This window comes from Pseudozyma flocculosa (genome assembly GCF_000417875.1).
Source record: "Pseudozyma flocculosa PF-1 unplaced genomic scaffold scaffold00012, whole genome shotgun sequence".
In the NCBI taxonomy this organism is placed as follows: domain Eukaryota; kingdom Fungi; phylum Basidiomycota; class Ustilaginomycetes; order Ustilaginales; family Ustilaginaceae; genus Pseudozyma; species Pseudozyma flocculosa.
This window is the reverse complement of record NW_006920880.1, coordinates 647,884-667,961: the sequence shown is the minus strand read 5'-3', so window position 1 is coordinate 667,961 and position 20,078 is coordinate 647,884. Positions and strand designations below refer to the sequence as shown.

Sequence of the window (20,078 nt, the reverse complement as noted above, 5' to 3'; positions counted from 1 at the left end):
GGGGCTCCTGCTCGGTCGCTTTGGCCCAGCCAGCGGGAACGGACAGGCGAGCGGGCGAGCGGGCGAGCGAGCGAGGCCAGCCAGCAGCTCACGCTGGCAGCCAGCCAGGCCAGTCCGGCCCCAGGCCCAGCCAAAGCAGCCCAGCCAGGCCAGCGCCAGAGGCCGGCCCTTCTCGACGTCGTCCGACCGCCCGCTCCGCCTCAAACACCCTCCTCACACCATCAAGACCCTCTTCCCTCAAGACTCAGTCTCTGTGTAGCATAATTCAAGAGTGAGTATCGTCGCCGTCGCCGCCGTCGCCACCGCCGAACCGTCAAGCTCCGCCATCGACCCTCGACACCGACCCCGCCGACGCCGCTCTGTGGCAGGGCAGCACCCATCGCTAAAAGGGACCTCGTCCACGGCCGCCACGGAGGAACCCCGATACGAGGCGATTTCGGATGGCGTAGAGCGTCCTAGGCGTCCCGCGCATCGTTTGGCAAAAGAAGGGACGGATCACTTACCACAGCATCCGTGCTGCTTCTGAACTCCCCTTCACCCGTTATGCTGGACCTTCGCGATGTCCCCTGCCTCTCGAACCGCCATACACCTGGATCTCCCCACTCCCTCTTTCTCTACCTTACCGTTTACGCCGCCCTCGACTTCGATCCGCCGTCTCACCAACATGTGCCAACCTGTTCGACTCGACAACCGTTCGACGTGATGCATCCTCGACACCCTACGACGCATCTTTCCACGCCCTCTCGATGACTTTATGACGAATCGCACCTCGACCGGACCTGGCTCGTTTGATCGAATTGCGACCCGACCTGTCCCTCGCAACGACCCGCCTGTTGTCGCTGCTCGCACACCTTCTCGACGGCGCTTTCCGGCATGCAGTGGTTCGAGGACCCAAGCACCACCTTAAGCGCCTTGCCGCTCCCTCGTCGTGGATGCTCGACAAGCTGTCGGGCACCTACGCTCCCCGCCCTTCCAACGGCCCCCACAAGCTCCGTGAGGCCCTCCCCCTCATCGTGAGTATCAGCCGGTCAGCAGGTTCAGAAGATGCAGGGTGCCGATGGATGGAAGGAGACATGAGTCTCGAAACGCCGGGCTGGAAAGTCGAGGATGGAAGCGAGGTGCTTCAGTCGGGCGGCCAGCGGTGCGACAGCACTCGGCGACGGAGGCAAGGTGCCATCAGGAAAGCCTGCCACTTGGCGTGGCGGCGCATCGGACGGGAAGCGGACGGGCAGGTCCGAAACCGGGGCGGCTCGTTGATGAGCTTTCACCAATCAACATGCATGGCTTTCCTAATGTCCTTCGGGACTTGCGGATACCATTGCCCCGATTGTGTCTGAGGACGCTCTCTGGAGACCGGCGCTAGAGGCAGGCAGGCGAAGGGCCGAGGATGGAAGGCCGGCAGCCAGGAACCACGGCGAGGACGACGAAGGACGGCGTCGGCAAGGCAGCCGGCGCTGCTACCGGGATTTGCCGCGCTGGCGGACCGCGGTGGACTTCTCTGACCCTTTGCGCCCGTCACAGGTGCCGGATCGCCTCAAAAGAACCGACCGAACTGACCCCACCGACGCCCTCGTCCTTGCTCGCTTTCGCCTGCTGCGCAGATCCTCCTCCGAAACCGATTGAAGTACGCCCTCAACGGCCGTGAGGTTACTGCCATCACCGCCCAGCGTCTGATCAAGGTCGACAACAAGGTCCGCACCGACCCGACCTACCCCACTGGCTTCATGGACGTTGTCTCGATCGAGAAGTCGGGCGAGCACTTCCGCATCCTCTACGACGTCAAGGGACGCTTCATCGTCCACCGCATCACTGCCGAGGAGGCGCAGTACAAGCTGCTCAAGGTCAAGAAGGTGCAGCTCGGCGCCCGCGGCGTGCCCCAGATCGTCACCCACGACGCCCGCACCATCCGATACCCCGACCCGCTGATCAAGGTCAACGACACTGTCAAGTTTGACCTCGAGAACAACAAGCTCGACACCTTCATCAAGTTCGAGGTCGGCGCGCTCGTCATGGTCACCGGCGGCCGTAACCAGGGCCGTGTTGGCGCCATCACTGGCCGCGAGAGGCACCTCGGCGGCTTCGACATTGTCCACGTCCGCGACACGCTCGGACGCGACTTCTCGACCCGTCTCTCGAACGTCTTCGTCATCGGCGAGGGCGGCAAGCCGCAGATCTCGATCCCCAAGGGCGGAGGAATCAAGCTCTCGATCACCGAGGAGCGAGACCAGCGCCGCCGCCAGCGCGAGGCCCGTGGCGAGTAAACGTCTCGGTCCGATGCCACATCAGCACCGTACCCGGACGGGATCCTCGAACCACCTTGCGCAGCACACCCATCCGTACCTTCCTTCCTACCTCCTCCTCCACCATCATCATCACCATCATCTCGGGGCGCACGCGCCTCTCTCTTCCCGGTCGACCCTTCTCCTCACCTAAACTGTCTGTCGGCCCCTTTCCCTTCGAGGAAGAGAGGGTTTGCCTGTCCCCCCATCCTCCCGCATACGATTCTGCTCATGAGAAACACAAAAAAAGGCCGCGCGCCGCTATGAACATGACACTTTCGTTGCGGGTTTCCTCGAACCCGTCGGCCTTTACTAGACCTCCCTCTCTCTCTCCACCCACTCCCAAAAGCGTTGTCGGCGAGATGGCAACGACAGACCCTTGCACATACACATTCGCACCTGCACCCGCACGCATCGGGCTCACGAGTCCCTCTTCCTTGCCTGCCTCGACCGAGTCGTCCGTGAACCTGGTCCGACCTCCGTATGTTGTCGCTTCTGTCGTTCGTGCGTCGTCGCCGTTTGCCTCGTTCTCTGCTGCCCATATGTAAGGCTCAGGGCCGATCTCGATTTCGTCGGGCATCTCAGTACATCGGAAAGCCATCCTTGACCTTGGCATACGCCCTCAGACCGCCGACGAGGTCGGTAAACTCGAGCTCCTCGTCTCGCCTGGCTCGGGACGGCGCGGCGCTGTCGGTCGATGGAGACGAGAGCGGGTCGTCTTGAACCGCCTCTTGCCTCGCCACCTCCGTCGCCGCCGCCGCGTCCCGGGCAGCTTGCTGCAGCAGCCGGACGGCGAGCTGAGAGTCGTTGCCCTTGCGACATACGAGCAGCGGTGGCTGCCCCACCGGAGACGTCGAGAGGCGCGACCGAATCGTCTCCAACGCCTTGCTCGGATCCTTGCGTATCGTCGTGTAGGGTAGGCCTGCAGAGTTCGGGGCAGGGACAGCGGCAGGATAAGGATCAGGTCAGCTGCTTGCCGTGCGCTGATGCTCCGCATGGCCTACGATCGGCGACACTCACTGATGGACCCGTCGATGCGGGTGATGCCGAACTCGACCGGCGGCCGCACATCGATCAGCAGCCTCTTTGCCGCACCTTTCTCCAGCTCTTCGACCGCCACCCGTGGCCCACCCGCTTGTCCGTCGACCATTGGCGGACGATTGAGGTGGCAGAAGGTGGCGTAGTCTTCGCTCTGCAGATCCGAGATCATGTTGTCCCGTCCGACCTGCGCCGGGTCGCCGCAGGTCCGGCAGGTGGCCAGCCGTCGCGGCCGCAGCCTGATCGAGCGGAAGGGCGTCCCGCTCATCGGGCTCACCAGCGTCATGGTCGGCAGCGTGGCCTCGCCGATCTGGGCGAGGATCTTGACCGACTCGAGCGCCTGCATTGTCCCCACCAAGCCAGTGATGCCGCCCAGGACCCCTCCATCCTCGCAGTCGGTCACGTCCTCGGGCTTTGGTGCCACAGGGAACAGACAGCGATAGCACGGGCCCCTGGCATTGTCGATCGGGTCGACGAGGGCGGGTGCGGTGCTCGCGGGAGAGGCGGCAGTGGTGGGCTTGCTTGCGAACTGCGGCAGGATCTTCTTGTGCAGCACGATGAGCTGGCCGTCGTAGCCCTGCGCGGCGCCGCTGACCACCTCGACGCCTTCTAGCACGGCCGCGTCCGAGATCAGGTACCTCGTCAGCGGGTTGTCGGTGCAGTCGAGCACGAGGTCGTGGCCAGAGATCAGCGAGCGTGCGTTGGCGCTCGAGATGCCCACGGGATGCGGCGTCACGTTGATGAAAGGGTTGATGACGTGCGCAGCCTGCGCGGCAGACTCGGCCTTGTTGATGCCTATCTTGGCATCCGAGTGCAGAATCTGTCGAGCCAGGTTGGAGGCCTCGACGCTGTCGTGGTCCACGATCGAAATCTGGCCCACGCCGGCAGCGGCGAGATATTGGACTGCGGGGCAGCCAAGACCGCCAGCGCCGACGACCAGCACTTTGCTGCGGCGGAGACGAAGTTGGCCTTCGAGACCAAAGTCGGGCAGGATCATCTGCCGTCCGTAGCGCTGGTATTCGGCCAGGCACATCGGCAGACCTGGCGGCGGCGTGGGAGTCGTCCTTCCGGCGAGGGCAGCAGCGGTCTCGACGTGTGGGTTGTTTGGCGCTGCACCGATACTTTCACCGTGATCTGAGGATGTCGTTGCAGAGGCTGCCCCGTTCGTGTTCGATCCCGGCGGCAGAGGTTGCGGCGCTGCGGCTGCCTTGGACGCGGCGGGCAACGCCTGGGCAGCATTCTTCTGGTCCGCTGGATCGGCAGCGGGGCGCTTCGAGGGCAGCGTGGCCGAGTCAAACTCACGCGCTGACCCGTTGAGGACGTCGCGGATGTGCTTGAGCGCCGTGAAGCTCATCAATGTATCGACGTCGCTTTGGTCGAGGTCCTCGTGCCCTGCTGGCCTGGCCGAGATGCCGTCAGGCGCGACCTCTTGGCGAGACAGCCAGCTGGTCTCGAGCGTCTCGATGCATGTGGCGAGGGCAGCCCCAAGCGCCTTGTTGGTGGTCGTCAGCCCTTCGAGCTTCGCAGTGAGCTCCGCGGTAGATATGCTCGGGGATGATGCGCTGTTTGTCCCCGGGCCGCTCGTCCGACCGGCCGCAGCAGATGCGTTGCGCCGAGGCACAGCAGGTTGAAAGCCTGCCGGCGTCGTCGTGCTGGTCGCCGACAGGCTAGCGTGAGAGACCGATGGCGTGAGGGAATCGCTGAACGAGCTCGGGAAGCCGCCGTTGCCTGCCGCGCTGCTGGCGGCGTTGGACGCTGCGACGCCGGCTGCGGCTGCCGTGACTGTGCGCTGGACGTTGGCCATGGTCGAGTTGAGTGCACGGTTGATGCCGAGAGAATCGGAGCGCTCATAGAGGCCCCGTGCAAAGTCGCTGATGCCCTCGGGAATGTAGGCGCTGGGGACGATGCCAAACGACCGGCTCGGCGACTGAGGCATCGCAGCGGAGGCGGACAGCGGGTCGTCGAAGCGCCTCGCCGGATGCCGCGACGGTGGCGCAGTGGCCGGCAGACGCGATGCCGGCGTCGGTCGCTGCCAGGACGACACCGGGTTCGCCCCAGACGGGCTCCGCCCGACGGTGGCAAACTTGGAGGGTCCCCTCGCCTGGTAGATAGCGGCGTAAGGCGCGTCGCGTGTCGATGTCGGGCTTCCCAGCGAGCCGTTGCTGGGCCGCTCGTTGGCGAGGCTCCGCTCAGCGTCAGGGAACCTCGGCGGGATGCCCAGAAGATCGCGGTTCTGCAGGACGATTGCCACGCCCGAAGCTGGCGTGGACCCATTGTCCCGGAGGTAGATTGCCTGCTGCACGAGCAGCTCGGTCCTGTTGCCGCCGTCGGGGGCGTCGGGATTGACCGGATAGCGCAGCAGCGCCTGGAGGGCGCCCGAGTAGTCGGCCGTCAGGAGCTCGTTGCGAACGCGCATCAGCATCGCCACGCAGACGTGGTCGATGAGCGCCAACGAGCGGTCCATGGCAAAGATGCCGTCCCAGAGCTTGAGCGCGTCCTCGAGCGGGAACTCGCGCGTGAAGATCAGCCGGATCCACCTCAGCGCAAACAGCTGCGGCTCGATGGCGAGGGCGTCGAGGTGTTGGGCCAGGCTAGGGTCGGTCGTGTGCAGCAGCTGTCGTATCCGCTCGCACTTTGCCACGATGGGCGTCGTCGGGTTGGCAGCTGCGGTCGAAGGTTGCGGCAGCCCCGTCAGCGAGCCCCACGACATGGTCCGGGGGACCGCGCTGCGCGGCTGGGCTGGCTCGGCGGGCTGCGGCGTCCTCCATTCGAACCAGCTCTTTGCGCGCTGCATCAGGGCGCAGAAGAGCGTGTAGACGTCGTGCTCGATCCAGCGCTCGCCGAGCACCGCCTGCATCACGTCTTCGTCGAGGCGCGCGGAGCCTCCCGAGCTGCCGAGGGGTCCCTGAGCTCCCCGCCCGCCACTGCCGGCGCGGCTGCCTTGCCTTGTTGAGTCGCGCTGTCGGACGAGCCAGAGCACAGCCAGGAGCTCGTGCATGCCCTGCCGGTAGCCCACGTCTTGGTTCTGGCCGCACCAGACGAAGAGGGCGTTGGCCAGCCCCTTTTGCACCCGAGACTCGCGGAAGAGGGCAAGGTCGGGAAACGTCCGTTCGACGTCTTGCGCGATCGTCTGTCTGGTCTCTAGCGAGGCGTAGTGGGTCTTCCACGGATTCTGTCGCAGAGCGGGGGGCAAGCACGGAAGGCGATAAAGACCGTCAGCGGGGGGAGGCTGCCGGCATGGACACACGTCTGTTCGGCAGTGCCGGCGCAGCGATCGAGACTTACCGAGTCGTCTAGGCTGAGCGGGTTGTTTACGGAGAGGTCGCCGAGGACAGACCCGCCGGAGGCATATCCCCGACCGGAGCTGCTCCGACTGCTTGAGAGCGAGGGCCTTGAGGATGTGCTGTCGCCATGACTGCGGCTCATCTGCGCCAGGACTTGCTCGTCATCTTCCAGCCCCAGATCGGGTGGATAGTTGCCGTCCGGCGCCCGCAGCATGTCCCTGCGAAGCTCGGCATAATGGGAGCGGTCCTTATCCAGGACGGCCGTCCATGAGGTGGGGGTACTCGACAGATGCTCGGACAGAAAGAGCTTCCAGTGGATCCAGCGCATCGTCGGTCGGTCGCCGACGGGAACCTCGCCGCCGAGCGCCTTTGCACGAAGCGACTCTTGGTCGGAGGCGGTGAAGGAGCGGAAGATGTCGGACCACAGCTGCCTGCCGTCGTCGAGCAGAGATGCGGGTCATGACAGACGGGATCGTGTGGTCGAGGTGTCAGAGCTCGGCCCGGACCGATCCGTCTCTTGCATCGAGCATCGATAGTGCGCTCCTGGTTCCTGCTCACCTGATCCCGACTCCCTCTGCGTCATTGCCAGTCGGTTGCGCACGGATGGTCGGCACGCTACCCTGAACTGCTGCGAGTGGGTCGGCCATCTTGCGACGCCTGGATGAGGCCAGAGCGGCGCTGGGGTTGATATCGCAGCCAAAGCGGGTCTAGACTGAGCAGACTGGAGCGCCGGAGACGTCGAGCGGCTGGAAGACTCTGGCGGGATCGCTGCAGCTGGTCCGCCAGGCCCCGGTCAGCGAGCAGAGAAGAAAGCCGGTTGTAGCCTGCCGGCGAGAAGGAGTGTTGCTGATGATGGCTGGCGTCGTGATGGCGGGTCGACCGAGGTATATACCGGCACTCCCGAAGACAGGGGCCCACGACGTTTACCTGCTGGGCGTCGGTCACAGGCGGGCGCAGGCAGGCAGGCGAGGACCCTGAGCGGCTGGCCGGCGTGCCTCGCGACTTGACTGCCGAGCTGGAGCGGGCGGGCTGTCGCGCCGTCGAAAAAAGCGCGGGAAAAGCCGAGGCAAAAAGGCAGGCGGCGAGCAGCGGGGCAGCGGGCACGTCGCTCGGCCGCGGTCTGATGTGGAGCAAGCGCCTTCCTCGCGAGGGAGGCATGCACGGACGGGAGCTGGCCTCGACCTCTCAGGACGGATGGAGCCGCCTTCTGCCCAATTCCATCACCATCACCTTGCGCTGCCCCACAACGTCGCGCCGCCTCGTCATCTGCGACATCGCCTCTCGCACTCTTGACGTCGACGGCGCCGAACGGAGGACGACCCTTCCCACAGCTGTTGGGACCAAGATGACGGTCCGGATCGCGCCATCTGGATCCCCAGCGGCTGGACAGGATCAGGCCAAGGGGAAAGCAAGAGCAGTCGACAACGACGACGGCGACATTCGCAATGGCTGCAGCGACGGAAGCGCCACCACCGCAGGGAACTCGCTCGTGCTGCTTGCGTCGGCCACTCTGAAGGGACAGTCGGGCCGCCTCACCAACCTCCAATGGTCCTCTGGCGGACAGGCTCTCGTCCCGCTCAAGCAGAGTCTCGTCATCCTCACACCCTGCCTCGGCCTCCACCCGCAACTCTTCGACTCGGTGCGACTCTCCGACCTCGAGGCCCACCCGAACTGGTGGGACAAGTTCGACCACCTCATCCACTCGATCGAGTACCGCCCCATCTACGAGTCCGACCCGACGGTCCGCACGCGCTCGGCCGTCTCCAAGGATTACTCGGCCATCCACGCATCGCAGCTCGAGCAAAGCTGGCAGCAGGCAGAGTGGTCGCCACCTGGCCTGGGAGTCGCCGGAAGCTCCCTCATCGCTGCGTTGAGCCACGAGCACGACCTCTACATCATCGGCGCTGCCAAGAACCCGTTCGGCGCCGACTGGCGAGTGCTGCACGCGGTCGACGCCGAGCCCATCAGACGTCATGTTCGCAGGGAGCGCCAGCAGGCGAGCGAAGCCGGCGCACCGTCCGTCCCGGCCTTTTTTGCTCCAGATGTGCAGACGGGACGCCTAGAAAGCCGGGCGGGGCAGTTTCTGTGCGCCGCGTGGACCGAGGCCATCCCGCCGGATCGCACGCGACCTGGCAGCGCCGGCGACGCAAGCGAAGTCCAGGCGCTCCTCATCGCAGGCACTCGGTCGGGACACCTGGCGCTGTGGGAATGCTCGAACCGCGCGTCGGCTCCCCGGCTCGCCACATGCAGCCGGACGGGCTCTTGGGACGTGCTCGGCATCTGCGTTGGCCCGTGGCAAGCGGGTCGGGTTACGGGAACGATGTCGTGCCGCATCGTCACACACGACCGTCAGCGAGTCGCGATCTGGACCCTGGAGCGTGCAAGAGATCGCCTGGACATCAAGCAGGCTTCAGAGCTGCCCCCTCCGCTCCCGGGCCGCATGATCTCGGTCTGGAAGTGGTTCGGCGGCCTTTTGGTCTACGCGACGACGGGTGAGGTGCACGTATTTGATGCCGACAACGGCACAACGCGCACGTTCGAGCTCTCCGAAGGCGGTCGGGACGACTGCGATCCGCTGCGACCGGCGGCCAGCATCCGTCCCAAAGGCTCGGGGTCCTGCATCATCGCCCTTCAGGACTCGAGCCGGTACCTGGTGCCGCTGGACATCAACGCCGGAGCACCGGCCGGGGACACATTGGTGCCACTGGCCGCGCCCGTTGCCCGCGGCTACGTGCCTCTGTTGAGCGAGGTGCAGCCGGCCTACGACGCCCTTCAGCGGCTGCACGGCGAAGCTGCCGAATCCAGCTCCGCGTCTCCGGTCGACGCGCTCGAGGCATCCATACGCAGCTACGACTCGGTGGCGTCCATGGGCCTCACTGTCTCGGGGAGCTCGAGGTACAATCTCTGGCTCCGATCGCCGGTCGTGCCCGCAAAGGACGCGCGCACGCGTGCGGTGGAGCTACTCGCGGCAGCGCTTGCCTCGGTCGAGCACCTCGATGCTCCAACGGTGGCGCGCATCCGGCACGTACTTGCCCACTACCACGTGTCGTCCAGCCCGGTCGCCTTCGCCGACGGTCTAGGCCAGGTGATTGACCAGGCCACGGACGGCCTCGAGGACGCCCTGCTGCGTGATGGACCGACGTCCGACGATGCCACGACCACGGTCAGCCGCGACCATGCCCTACGGCGCGGCCAGGCGTGCCTATACGTGGCGCTGTGGCTGCAACGGGAGCGGGGCGACGCTGCGCCTGCCGGCACCGCCCGCAACGTCGACTTCCTCCGCTCGCTGCTTTTCGTGCGCCACCTGGCGGACAGCATGGCTGGCCTGGTGGACGAGGTGGAGCCGGCATCGTCGATGACCAAGGACGAGGCCCGGCGAGATGCGACGACCGTCACGAGGCTGGCCGCAGCTGCCCACGCCATGCTGTCGTCGGGAGGCGCGGAGCCGTCGAGGCCGAGGACGAGCCGCCTCCAAGGGACCATCACAGAGGCTGACGCCGTCCTGGCCCGTCTCGGGGTGTCGCTCGGCGCGATCCAGAAGCAGTGGGACGAGACGCTGCGCTCGGACGGCACCCTACAGGCGGGCGAAGAGTGCGCAGCCTGCGAGGCGCCGCTCTCGCTGCAGGTCGATGCCGCCAAGGGGACGGTCGAATGGGCTCGGTGCGTTTCGGGACACGTCTGGCGTGAGTGCGGGATGACACAGCAGATCCGGAAGACCCGTCTGGCAAGGCTGACCCGACCCGATCCGACCTTACCTTCTTGCGATCGATCGATTGCCCTCCGTCGAACAGCACGATGCGGCGTCTCGCTCGCACCGCTCGTCTCGGTCGGCGTGCGCGCCTGCAGCGGCTGCTGGACAAAGTCGCTCCTGCACGCCGTCCCGACCAGGGACCAAGCCGCCATGGACGTCGAGCCCGGCGTCGAGCCCCTCTCGTCGGTCCTCTTCCGAGGCCCAGGCGAAACCACCTGCTGGGCCTGTGGCTGCACTTGGGTACCCCTCTGAGACGTTCGAGGGGGCGGTGGGGCGGTGGCGCGGGTCGGTCCGAGTGTCTGTCTCCCGAGATCCGAGCTTTGCGAGTCGGGCTGACTTTGGCGGAAAGTCACCGAAGCGCTGCTGATGCTGGTGCTTGCCAGGCCGAGCTGTTCCCCGTCCTTTGTTCCCGGGCCGTGCCGCCTCGTCTCCGCCACCACCATCTCCACCCCACCCCTTATCCGCCCAGCTTGGCATAGCTATACCCCCCTGCACCATCCCAGCTACTCCCAACCATGCCTGCCCCCAAGAAGCGCCAGATCTCGATCGCCGTGCTCGTCGCCGACACGCCGGTCCAGCCGGTTCTCGACCGGAGGGGAGAGTGAGTCCGTCCCTGGCCGCCTCTGTCACCGCACCGAGGCAAGCAGGCGCTGAGGCCATCCGCTCTCGCTCCCTCATCCGCACACACCCCGACAGCTACACGAAGATCTACCCCGCCTTTCTGCAGTCGTCGCTCAACACGATCAAGCGCCACGCATGGCAGGACAGCGTGAGCCTGCACGTCCGTTGCTACGACGTGGTGACGGCGCAAGAGTACCCGGACCAGGGCCAGCTGTCGGACGGCCTGTGGGACGCCATCGTCGTCACTGGGTCGGCGCACTCTGCCTACTCGACCGACGAGTGGGCGGGCAAGCTGGCCTCGTTCCTGCGCGACACTGCCGAAAAGCACCCGCTGGTGCGCCTGGTGGGCATCTGCTACGGGCACCAGATCATCGCGCGCGCCTTTGACGGCAAGGTCGAGCTCAACTCGAAGGGATGGGAGTTTGGCACGACGGCGTGCGACGTCACCGAGGTCGGCCGCGAGCTGCTGGGTTACGGCGAGGGCGAGAAGCTCAACATCCAGCAGGTCCACCGCGACCATGTCACGGTGCTCCCGTCGTTCCAGGGCCACGAGTTCCTCAACCTCGCCTCGACCGACATCTCGGCGGTGCAGGGCATGGCCCACCGCTACCCGACCGAGGCGCCGCCGCTGCCCTCTTCGGCGGCCACCTCGGCCTACCTCGCCTTTGACATCAGCGACGAGGGCACCTCGTCGTCGGGCCCGTCGCCGCTGCGCTCCTGCCAGATCCTCACGTTCCAGGGCCACCCCGAGTTCGACGCCGAGATCGTCGAGCTCGTCCTCCAGGTCCGCACCGAGAAGGGCGTCATCGACCGCCAGTCGTCGGAAAAGTTTCTCGAAAACGCCCACAAGCCCCACGACGGGCTGCGCATCGGCAGGCTCATCTGGTCGATGCTCGGCGTCGAAGAGGCCCGGACCGACCAGGGAGACGAGATGGTCGCCGTCTAGACGGAGGCGCCCCCTTTGCCAGCAATGAAACGCACGGGATCGTCTATTACTGAGCCAAAAGCGCGGAGAGCGCAGACGATATGTTGACGAGGGGGAAAAGCGAAACGCAGGGTATTGCGATGCGAAAGGCGGTACTGGACAGTGCGGGGGTGCGGGGGTGCGAGGGTGCGACACGATGGTATGATCTCGGCGCGGGTGCGAGGCGAGGCCGGGATGTATGTCGTTGGGTCGGTGAGGGGAACAAGGGACCGCGGCGGGAGCTCAGACGACGGGCGTCGAGGTGCCCGAGTGCTTGGCGCCGTGGTGCTTGTCCTTCTTTGCCTTTTTCTTGTTCTTGCCGGCGGCCTCGGCGACGAGGCGTTCGAGCTCGCGGCGCTCGTCGTCGCCCTCGTCGGGCTGGACGTCCTTGTAGATGACGCCGAGGAAGGCGATGGCGCGGGCGCGGTTGAGGAGCACCTTGTCGTCGACGCCCTTTTCGTTGAGAACGTTGTCGCAGACCTGGCGCAGCACGCTCGACACCTCGAAGCGGGTGCCCCTCCAGGTGGCGAGGAGCATCTTGCCGCTCATGTCCTGCTCGAGGGCGCGCAGCTCGTCTTCGGGGATCTCGCCCTTTTCCTGCCTCCTGGCCAGCTCGTCCATCGACGCCTTGACGTTGAGCGCGCTGCCGAGCATGCCCCACGTCTCCTTGACGACGGCGCCTTTTTCCTTCATGCGGCTCATGAAGCCGCTGAGGCCGAGGAACTTGTGCTGCTTGGTCTTGATCCACGACGTCGACTTCATCAGGTAGACGTTGCCGATGGCGTGGAGCAGCTCGACGCCAAACGACTCGAGCTTGAGGTCCTCGGCCTCTTCGCGCATCTTGCGCTCAAAGATCTGCGTCTCGCTGTCGTCCTTGTCGCCCGGGTTCTTGGCCTCGACAAACGGCCGGATGCGGTCCTTGAGCTTCTGCGACAGCTCCTCGACCCGCTTCCGCTCATTTTCCTCCTTTTCCTTTTCCAGCGCCTCGAGCTTCTCGCGCTGCTCGGCCGTCAGCTTCTGCTTCTGCCTCGCCTCTTCCTTTTTCTTGGCCTCGGCGACGCTCGCCTCGGTGGCGCCCGGAGCCGCCGCAGCGGCAGCGGCAGCCGCCTCGGCACCCTCGCTCGCCGTGCTGGCCGTCGCCGGCGGCGGCGTCGCCTCGACCGACTCGTTGCCGTTGCCCTTTTGGTGCTCGGCCTTCATCTGCTTTTCCAGCTCCTCGCGCTCCTCGTCGGTCATCATGATCTCGGACGCCTTGCTAAAGTCCTTGATCAGGCTGATTTCGCCGATGAGGTCGACGAAGCGCTCGCCGCCGAAGAGGGAGCCGAACTGCGTTGGCGCGAACGGCAAAAGGGTAAAGGTGTCAGCACGGTCGACGCTCCGCCCAGCTCTGGCGACCGCCTCCCTCGGCCCACTCACCATGTCGGTCGCCTCCTTGAGTCCGACCTCGTCGGTGGGCTTCTTCTTGCCGTACTTGTCGTAGTCGGCGCGCAGGTGGTTGTCGCTGAGCACGCGGTAGGCCTCGCCGATCATCTTGAACCTGCAGTGCGGCGGTGCGCAGAGGAATAGGGGGCAGCGTCAGCAGGGCGCACGAAGGGCCACCGGATCACCGGCCCACTTACGTCTCCTCGTCACCGCCCTTGTCCGGGTGGTTCTTGATGGCAGCCTTGCGGTAGGCCTTTTTGAGTTCGAGGTCGCTGGCATCCCCCGCGACGCCGAGCAGGTCGTAGTACTCCATGTCGGCGATCTTCTGGCCGTCGCGGCTGATGTTCTTGGGCTTGGACTCGGCGTCGCCAGCCGGGGCTCCTCCCGCCGCCGCGGGCGCCGCCGTCTCGGGACGGGGCGGCATGGGCGGCGGTGCGCTTGCGGTTGTGGGCTCGGACATGGTGCGTTGTGCGTGTCTCCTTTCGCGGTCGGTGTGCTTTGGCAGGGGTCGCTGTGAAGAGCGGTCGTGGTCGTGGTGGTGGCGGCGAAGGAGAGCCTCGTCGACGGCAACACACAACAAAGCTTGCCTGGCCTCGCCTGCCCTGCCCGCCTTGCCGGTCGGCCTTGCCTTCTTTGTCTTGGCACGACGCCGGCGGTCCTGCCTTTGGATGCGTGGCTGTGCGCTGCCGCTCGCCGCCTGCCCTTAGCTTGCTTGCTTCGTGGAGTTTTTCTCGCCCCCTGTGGCCGGCCCGCCGTTGGAAGAGGAACCGTGCGCGCGCGATGACGAAAGCCCCCCCCCGGCCTCGAAATCCACCTGGCCAAAAACCTGCCAGAGTCGTCGATCCCGCTTTGGAAATTCCAGCCCCCGTCCCACCGACTGCGGCCGAGCGTGCGAAAAAACAAAAAATCGCCCCACCCCCGCTCCCTATATAAACCTCGCCAGCACCCGCATCCCCACATTGACACCCCACTCTTCTGGCCTTTTGGCTTGTACGTACCCACCTTGCCCCTTTCCTCGCCGTCGCCATCACCATCGCCGTCGCACGTCGCTGACCCCTCTGACCCTTTCCTCCCTCTTCGCACATCCACAGTGATCATGTGTAGTATCTGTTCTTCATAGTTTGATGACTATGACCAAGGGCTCGCGCCCTTCGTTTCATCAACCACTTTTTATCTACCGGGTCGTTTGATACGAGCTTGCTCGTATCGACGACCGAGCGTGTCCTCGTCATTACACCATCGACGAGAGACGCGCGCGGGCCCCCTTCACTTTTTCACCTTTTTGCTTACGTAAGCAACGCTCTTTATCGGTTCGGCCCGTAATTTCATGCGCTTTTTTAAGGCTTTTCCGTGGTTGGAGAGGCTGCCTAGTGTGCCTGGCATCGAACGCCCGCCGTGACTTGTGGGCTTCTCCGATCCCTTCCCGACTCGACCCTGACCACCTCTGTAGACGTCCTACTCCGTCGTTCGCGCCTACCTCGGCGACCTTAGGTCGACGGCGAGTTCGGCTTCGACACGGTGTGCCCGCCTCGTCGCAGTTGGGAAAGCATGGTCGGTGTGGACGGCATCGGTTCCGAGTGAGGCGACGCAGCTGCGACCGGCTCTGACCTGTCCGCCGCAAAAGGGCCTCGAGGCATGAAACCGAGCTAAGCTTGAGCTTGTGAGCCAGCAAGGCGCGGAGAGGTGGATGTTCTGCCGAGGCGGCTTCCATGAAGAGGAGAAGGCAGGCGCCTAGGGAGGGATGCAAGCTTCCGTCGCGACCACGGCGACGGCGGTGGCGAGGAGCGGCGTGCAACCTCAATCGACGACCTCGACGAGTCACACCGTGCCAGCATGAAGTCAGGTCTCTTCTGCCTGCGCGCTTCATCTGGTCGGTCCGAACGGCCAACCATGCGAGGTGGCGCACCGCAGCGCCCCGACCGCCCGACGGTTGACCACCGGGCCCCACCATCTACCGCCGCCGCCGCCGCCGCTGTCGAGTGCAACGTGCCGCCGCCCTGCTCAGGATGCCTCATCGATGGTCCGTATATAGTGCCGCCGGCTTCGGCCCTCGAGGGCGTCGCAAAGGCGTCCCTACGCACCTCCTCATCGTGCCTCTCCGCCTCCCTGCCTGCCGCTTCGGGCCCAGACGCTCCTCTCCTTGTTCTCCTGGCCACTGCTGCCGCTCCGCCCCACCGACGCTCATGCCTTCTCTCACCGGCTCGGCCCGTGGGCTCGACGCGCCAAGTGAAACCGCGCCGAGTGAAACGTACCTCGGCGACGTGGTCGAGCATTTCAAGCACAAATCCGAGGCCGAAGATGCTGTCAAGGACGAGTCCTCGACGATCAGCACCGCCGCGCCCGCCGCGCCCGCCGCGCCGCCGGCTCAGCTCGAGATCCCCGACGGCGGGTTGGCCGCCTGGCTCCAGGTGGTGGCGTCCTTCTTCCTCTTTTTCAACTCGTGGGGCCTCGTCAACACCTACGGCGCCTTCCAGACCTACTACGAGACGGCGCTGCTCGAGCGCAGCGGCTCCTCGGCCATCTCGTGGATCGGGTCGATCCAGGCGTCGCTCCTGCTCATCGTCGGGCCCTTTAGCGGCCCGCTCTTTGACCTGGGCTACGTCAAGACGCTCACCGTCGGCGGCACCGTCCTCATCGTCGTCGGCATGATGACGACCAGCGTGGCCACATACTACTACCAGGTCCTCCTCGCCCAGGGCATCTGCACCGGCCTCGGAATGGGCGCCATCTTTATCCCCAGCATCGCCGTGCTGCCCGCCTGGTTCTCGTCGCGCCGCGCCTTTGCGGCGGGCATCTCGGTCTGCGGCAGCAGCCTCGGCGGCATCGTCTACCCCATCGTCTTCCGCCGCCTCGAGCCCCGCATCGGCTTCGCATGGACGACACGCGTCATCGCCTTTGTGGTGCTCGCGACGCAGGCCGTCGCCATCGCCCTGATGCGCAAGCGTGGGCCCAACACGGCCGCCCGCAGCCTCATCGACACGTCGGCCTTTACCGAGCCCGCCATGCTCTCGTTTGGCATCGCCGGCCTCCTCGCCTTCATGGGCCTCTACGTTCCCTTCTACTACATATCCTCGTACAGCGTGGCCAAGATCCCGGGCATGGACGGCGAGCTGGCCTTCTACCTCGTGCCGCTCCTCAACGCCGGCAGCGTCATCGGGCGCATCATCCCCAACTTTCTCGCCGACAAGACGGGCAGCATCAACATGTTTGTCGTCAGCTGCGTCGGCGCCGCCATCACCGCCTGGGCCTGGCTCACCATCGACCGCGTCTGGCAGGTCGTCGTCTTTTCCATCTTCTACGGCGCCTTTTCCGGCAGCTACGTCTCGCTCCAGGGCCCCGCCGTCGCCATGCTCACAAAGGACAAGAGCAGGTTCGGCGTGCGCCTCGGCACCTTTTGCCTCTTTTGCGCGGCGGGCATGCTCGTCGGCAACCCGGTCGCGGGCAAGCTCCTCAACCTCGACACGGGCGACTTCCGAGGCGCACAGATCTTTTGCGCATCCCTCATCGTCGCCGCCACCGCCTTCATGGTCGCGACGAGGTTCTTTTGCGTCGGCACCGCGTTCTTGGTCAAGGTCTGACGGCCGGCGACAGCGTCGATAGTTGCCCTCAGCAGACTCTGCTTGTACTTTTCTCGAGGCCGACGCCTGGAAGACATTACCTCTCCTTTGCTCGCAAGTGAAAGATGGGTGTGATAGCGGCCTTGACCCGCGCTGTGTGTGGGCAATCGACAGGAGCCCCCGACTGACCAAAGCACAGACTGCGAGAGATGTGCAGCTGCATGAGCACAGCGCAGAGGTGCTACGACATTGAATGAAGCAAGCAGTGCATCAGCACATCAAGCAAGCAAGGCCTCGGCGCAACAAGCAAGCAGAAAGACAGGCCCGGAAATTTGAGCCCCATCTTGAGCTTGCTCCTGCAACACTCAAGACTGCTGCAGCTGCAAAGTGCAACAGCCAGGCTTCAACAACAGACAGAGCAGCCTAATCAAGGTGTGCTTGCTGGCAAGCACCATATGAGGTGCAGTTCAGCTCCAAGTGCTCCTGGTGCAACAGCTCCTTTGCCACCCTGGACATCCTCGGACGGCATCTGCCTCATCGGCCACTACTGGGGCAGGTCAGGCAGTCTTGGGGCCAGTGGCATCCGGTACAACCTCTGCGGGGCGCCCAGCAGACCACCCTCAACATCCTGGGGCAGGCGCTAACAAGCATGTTTGTCCGACTCCTGGCTGTGGCCAGTCCTTCAAGTGGAGCCAGCTCCTCAAAGGTCACTTGCTCAACAGGAACTGCCAGGGTCGAGCAGAACGGGCACTCGCAACAGCCACGCTTGCCGCCCCAGCTCCGAGGGCCCAACCTGTCAACCTCACCCCACTGGCAACATCGGCAATGCTGTCTGCCCAGGCATCGTCTTTCCTCGCCAGCCCGGCAGTTTGCTCAATTGACCCTGGCGTGAGGACGTTTGCAACAGTTCTTGATGTGAACAGGGAGCAGCTGCTTGAGGTTGGTGCAAACGACCAGGCCCAACTCTTCCAGCTGCTCCTCCACATCGAGCAACTGAACAAACGGGCGAAGGAGGGCAATGCAAGGCTGCGTTGACTCTTCGCCAAAGGATGTGCTGCAGCAATGCTGGTGTGCTGGCACAGCAAAGCTTTAGATCAGAGTTGAAGCAGGCGGGCCTGATGCAGGCCAGGTGAGCACGGAGATGCTGCTGCAATGATGGTGTGTTGAGCAACAGCGCTTATCAAGCCACACACTCAACACGTCCACCTTTCCTCACACTTTGCCATCGGAATGTGGGCTGGAGCAGCGTGGTGCAGGGCCACCCTCGTCCCTCACTGATCTTCACGCCCCAACCTGCAACAAGCGCGAGGTGCCCGCACCTGCCTTCAGCCCTTCTTTCGGTGGCGAGCATGCCATACCCTTTCATTGCAACGCGACAGGTGACGGGAGAGATCGAGGAAGAGAGACGGAAGACGAGCCAGCTCGTCGTGCTCAGTCCTCCTCGTCGTCTTCATCCCGCCTCATGCTGACGGTGACGCCGCTGCGGTTCATCTCGTCATCATCATCATCGTCGTCGTCGCCTTCCTCGTCGCCTTCGCCCCGCCCTCGCTCGCTCTGGTCGTAGCCGTTCGCGTGCTCGCCTCTCCCTGGGCGGTACGGTTCCGGCGCGCCCGCCTGCTCATCGGCAATGGAGCGAGGCCCTCTTGGCGGGCCAGAGTCGTTGCTTGCCGAGAGCTGGGTCGACTGGGAAGCAGGCTGCGGCGTCCTCGCTCCGCTGTCTTCGTCGAGGTCGCTGGGCACCGCTGGTCGATCCTGGGGTTTCGGGATGCGGTCTGGCGGGTCAAAGGATGAGGGAAGAGTTGCAAGTGGTCAGCGGGAGTGCGGGCAGTGTGTGACGTTTGCGGGCAGTCAGGGCCGGCGACTCACGCAGGAGGCCATAGCCTACGCCGCAGCCCAGCAAGCCCTCGCCGCCCCACTCGCGGTTCGGCACGATGATGACCTCGCGTGTGTGGTCGTAGTCCGAGTTGTAGACGTAGAGGCGCAGTGCCCGGTCGACGTGAGCCTCGACGAGCTCGTAAAAGTCGCCTTCGGACTTGAGCGTGCCGCCGGTCCAGCCAATGACAAAGTCTCCAAAGGGGACGAGGCCCGCCGACTCGGCTGGAGAGCCCTCGAGGATCTCGAGAATGTGCCAGACGTGCGAAAGGGCGAGGGAAGGGTTGCAGAGCCGAAGTGAGAGGCCAAGAAGTGAAGGTTGAGACGAGGCTGAGCCCGCGGTCGACGCCTCGGACCATGCGCGGCTCGGAATGATGGGAACCTCTGTTGGCCAGGGCATGAGCGGAGCAGGGCAGCGTGCGGGAGTCGAAGCCGTCAGCAGGGTGTGCTACGGCCTCGCAGGACGGCTCCCATCCCTCTTTCGATGCTGTCGGCTCACCTCTGAGTTCCTGCCTCTTTGAGCTCCAGACGTTGAGGATGACCCTTGTGCCTTCGCGCTCCTCGAGCGACTTCCAGGCGCCGAGCCCGGCGAGAGATCCACCCGAGGCGGGATTTGTTGAATCGGAGCTGTTGCGGTCACCGTCCACGTCCTTGGATGGGTCGAGTGCGACTCCGTCGATGCCGACACAAAAGTCAAAGAACGGCTCGATGCCGGCTAGGTGAGCTGGGCTGCCCGCTGCGACGCGGACGACGTGGTAGCCCTGCTTGGGGGCTGTTCGTTGAGCAGGTCGGGCAAAGGGTCGGGTCAATTGGACTGAGGTGCATCGTCGTCAGATCAGTCATGCCTGCACTCACCATCGTCCGAATCATCAAGGCGGGGTCTTGATTCAGAGGCGCCCATCTTGGCTGCGGCACAGCGATGCGGCGTTCAATCTCAGCGAAGAGCTAGACGTTGCCTGTGAAAGATAGGCGGAAGCGAAAGACAGGGTGATTGGGGTGGGCGCGTACGGCGAGCAGGAGTAGTACGTGGTGGTGGTGATGGTGAAGGCGGGTGTGGGACGTGGCTCGAGCGTTCGGTTGGGTCGGAAGACGGGTAGCAGGCCTCGGGCCGCCGTTGAGTTTGCAGCACGCACCCCGTGCGGACCCTTTTTTCCGACTTCCGCGTTCTCGCTTGGGACGGCCAGGCAGTGATCGGACCTTGCCTGACCTGCTCGCCCTCGCCCCGCCTGTCCCTGTCCCTGTCCCTGGCTGCGCGCTTTGGCTCGCCGCGACCCGCTGCGCCCGCCCGCT

General features: G+C 64.9%; 7 protein-coding genes across 7 annotated transcripts; 4 read left to right on the top strand and 3 right to left on the bottom strand.

The window, feature by feature from the left end:
* Positions 1–932: 932 nt before the first annotated feature.
* PFL1_03955 (uncharacterized protein) lies at positions 933–2,261 on the top strand (the record flags this gene model as incomplete). The annotated part of the gene is made up of 2 exons (XM_007881478.1): positions 933–1,013; positions 1,602–2,261. The coding sequence occupies 2 exons, from the start codon at positions 933–935 to the stop codon at positions 2,259–2,261; spliced, it is 741 nt and encodes a 246-aa protein (XP_007879669.1).
* Positions 2,262–2,860: 599 nt separating this feature from the next.
* On the bottom strand, positions 2,861–7,248 carry PFL1_03954 (uncharacterized protein; the record flags this gene model as incomplete). The annotated part of the gene is made up of 4 exons (XM_007881477.1): positions 2,861–3,201; positions 3,300–6,489; positions 6,603–7,032; positions 7,160–7,248. The coding sequence occupies 4 exons, from the start codon at positions 7,246–7,248 to the stop codon at positions 2,861–2,863; spliced, it is 4,050 nt and encodes a 1,349-aa protein (XP_007879668.1).
* Positions 7,249–7,946: 698 nt separating this feature from the next.
* PFL1_03953 (uncharacterized protein) lies at positions 7,947–10,604 on the top strand (the record flags this gene model as incomplete). The annotated part of the gene is made up of 2 exons (XM_007881476.1): positions 7,947–10,284; positions 10,393–10,604. The coding sequence occupies 2 exons, from the start codon at positions 7,947–7,949 to the stop codon at positions 10,602–10,604; spliced, it is 2,550 nt and encodes an 849-aa protein (XP_007879667.1).
* Positions 10,605–10,867: 263 nt separating this feature from the next.
* Positions 10,868–11,919, top strand: PFL1_03952 (uncharacterized protein; the record flags this gene model as incomplete). The annotated part of the gene is made up of 2 exons (XM_007881475.1): positions 10,868–10,953; positions 11,049–11,919. 2 exons carry the CDS (start codon positions 10,868–10,870, stop codon positions 11,917–11,919), a joined length of 957 nt encoding a protein of 318 aa, XP_007879666.1.
* A 261-nt stretch (positions 11,920–12,180) lies between these two features.
* On the bottom strand, positions 12,181–13,819 carry PFL1_03951 (uncharacterized protein; the record flags this gene model as incomplete). Its single annotated transcript, XM_007881474.1, has 3 exons — positions 12,181–13,263; positions 13,354–13,474; positions 13,557–13,819. The coding sequence occupies 3 exons, from the start codon at positions 13,817–13,819 to the stop codon at positions 12,181–12,183; spliced, it is 1,467 nt and encodes a 488-aa protein (XP_007879665.1).
* Positions 13,820–15,542: 1,723 nt separating this feature from the next.
* On the top strand, positions 15,543–16,937 carry PFL1_03950 (uncharacterized protein; the record flags this gene model as incomplete). The annotated part of the gene is made up of 1 exon (XM_007881473.1): positions 15,543–16,937. The coding sequence occupies one exon, from the start codon at positions 15,543–15,545 to the stop codon at positions 16,935–16,937; it is 1,395 nt and encodes a 464-aa protein (XP_007879664.1).
* A 1,410-nt stretch (positions 16,938–18,347) lies between these two features.
* Positions 18,348–19,689, bottom strand: PFL1_03949 (uncharacterized protein; the record flags this gene model as incomplete). The annotated part of the gene is made up of 4 exons (XM_007881472.1): positions 18,348–18,688; positions 18,783–19,172; positions 19,288–19,560; positions 19,644–19,689. The coding sequence occupies 4 exons, from the start codon at positions 19,687–19,689 to the stop codon at positions 18,348–18,350; spliced, it is 1,050 nt and encodes a 349-aa protein (XP_007879663.1).
* Between the last annotated feature and the right edge of the window lie 389 nt (positions 19,690–20,078).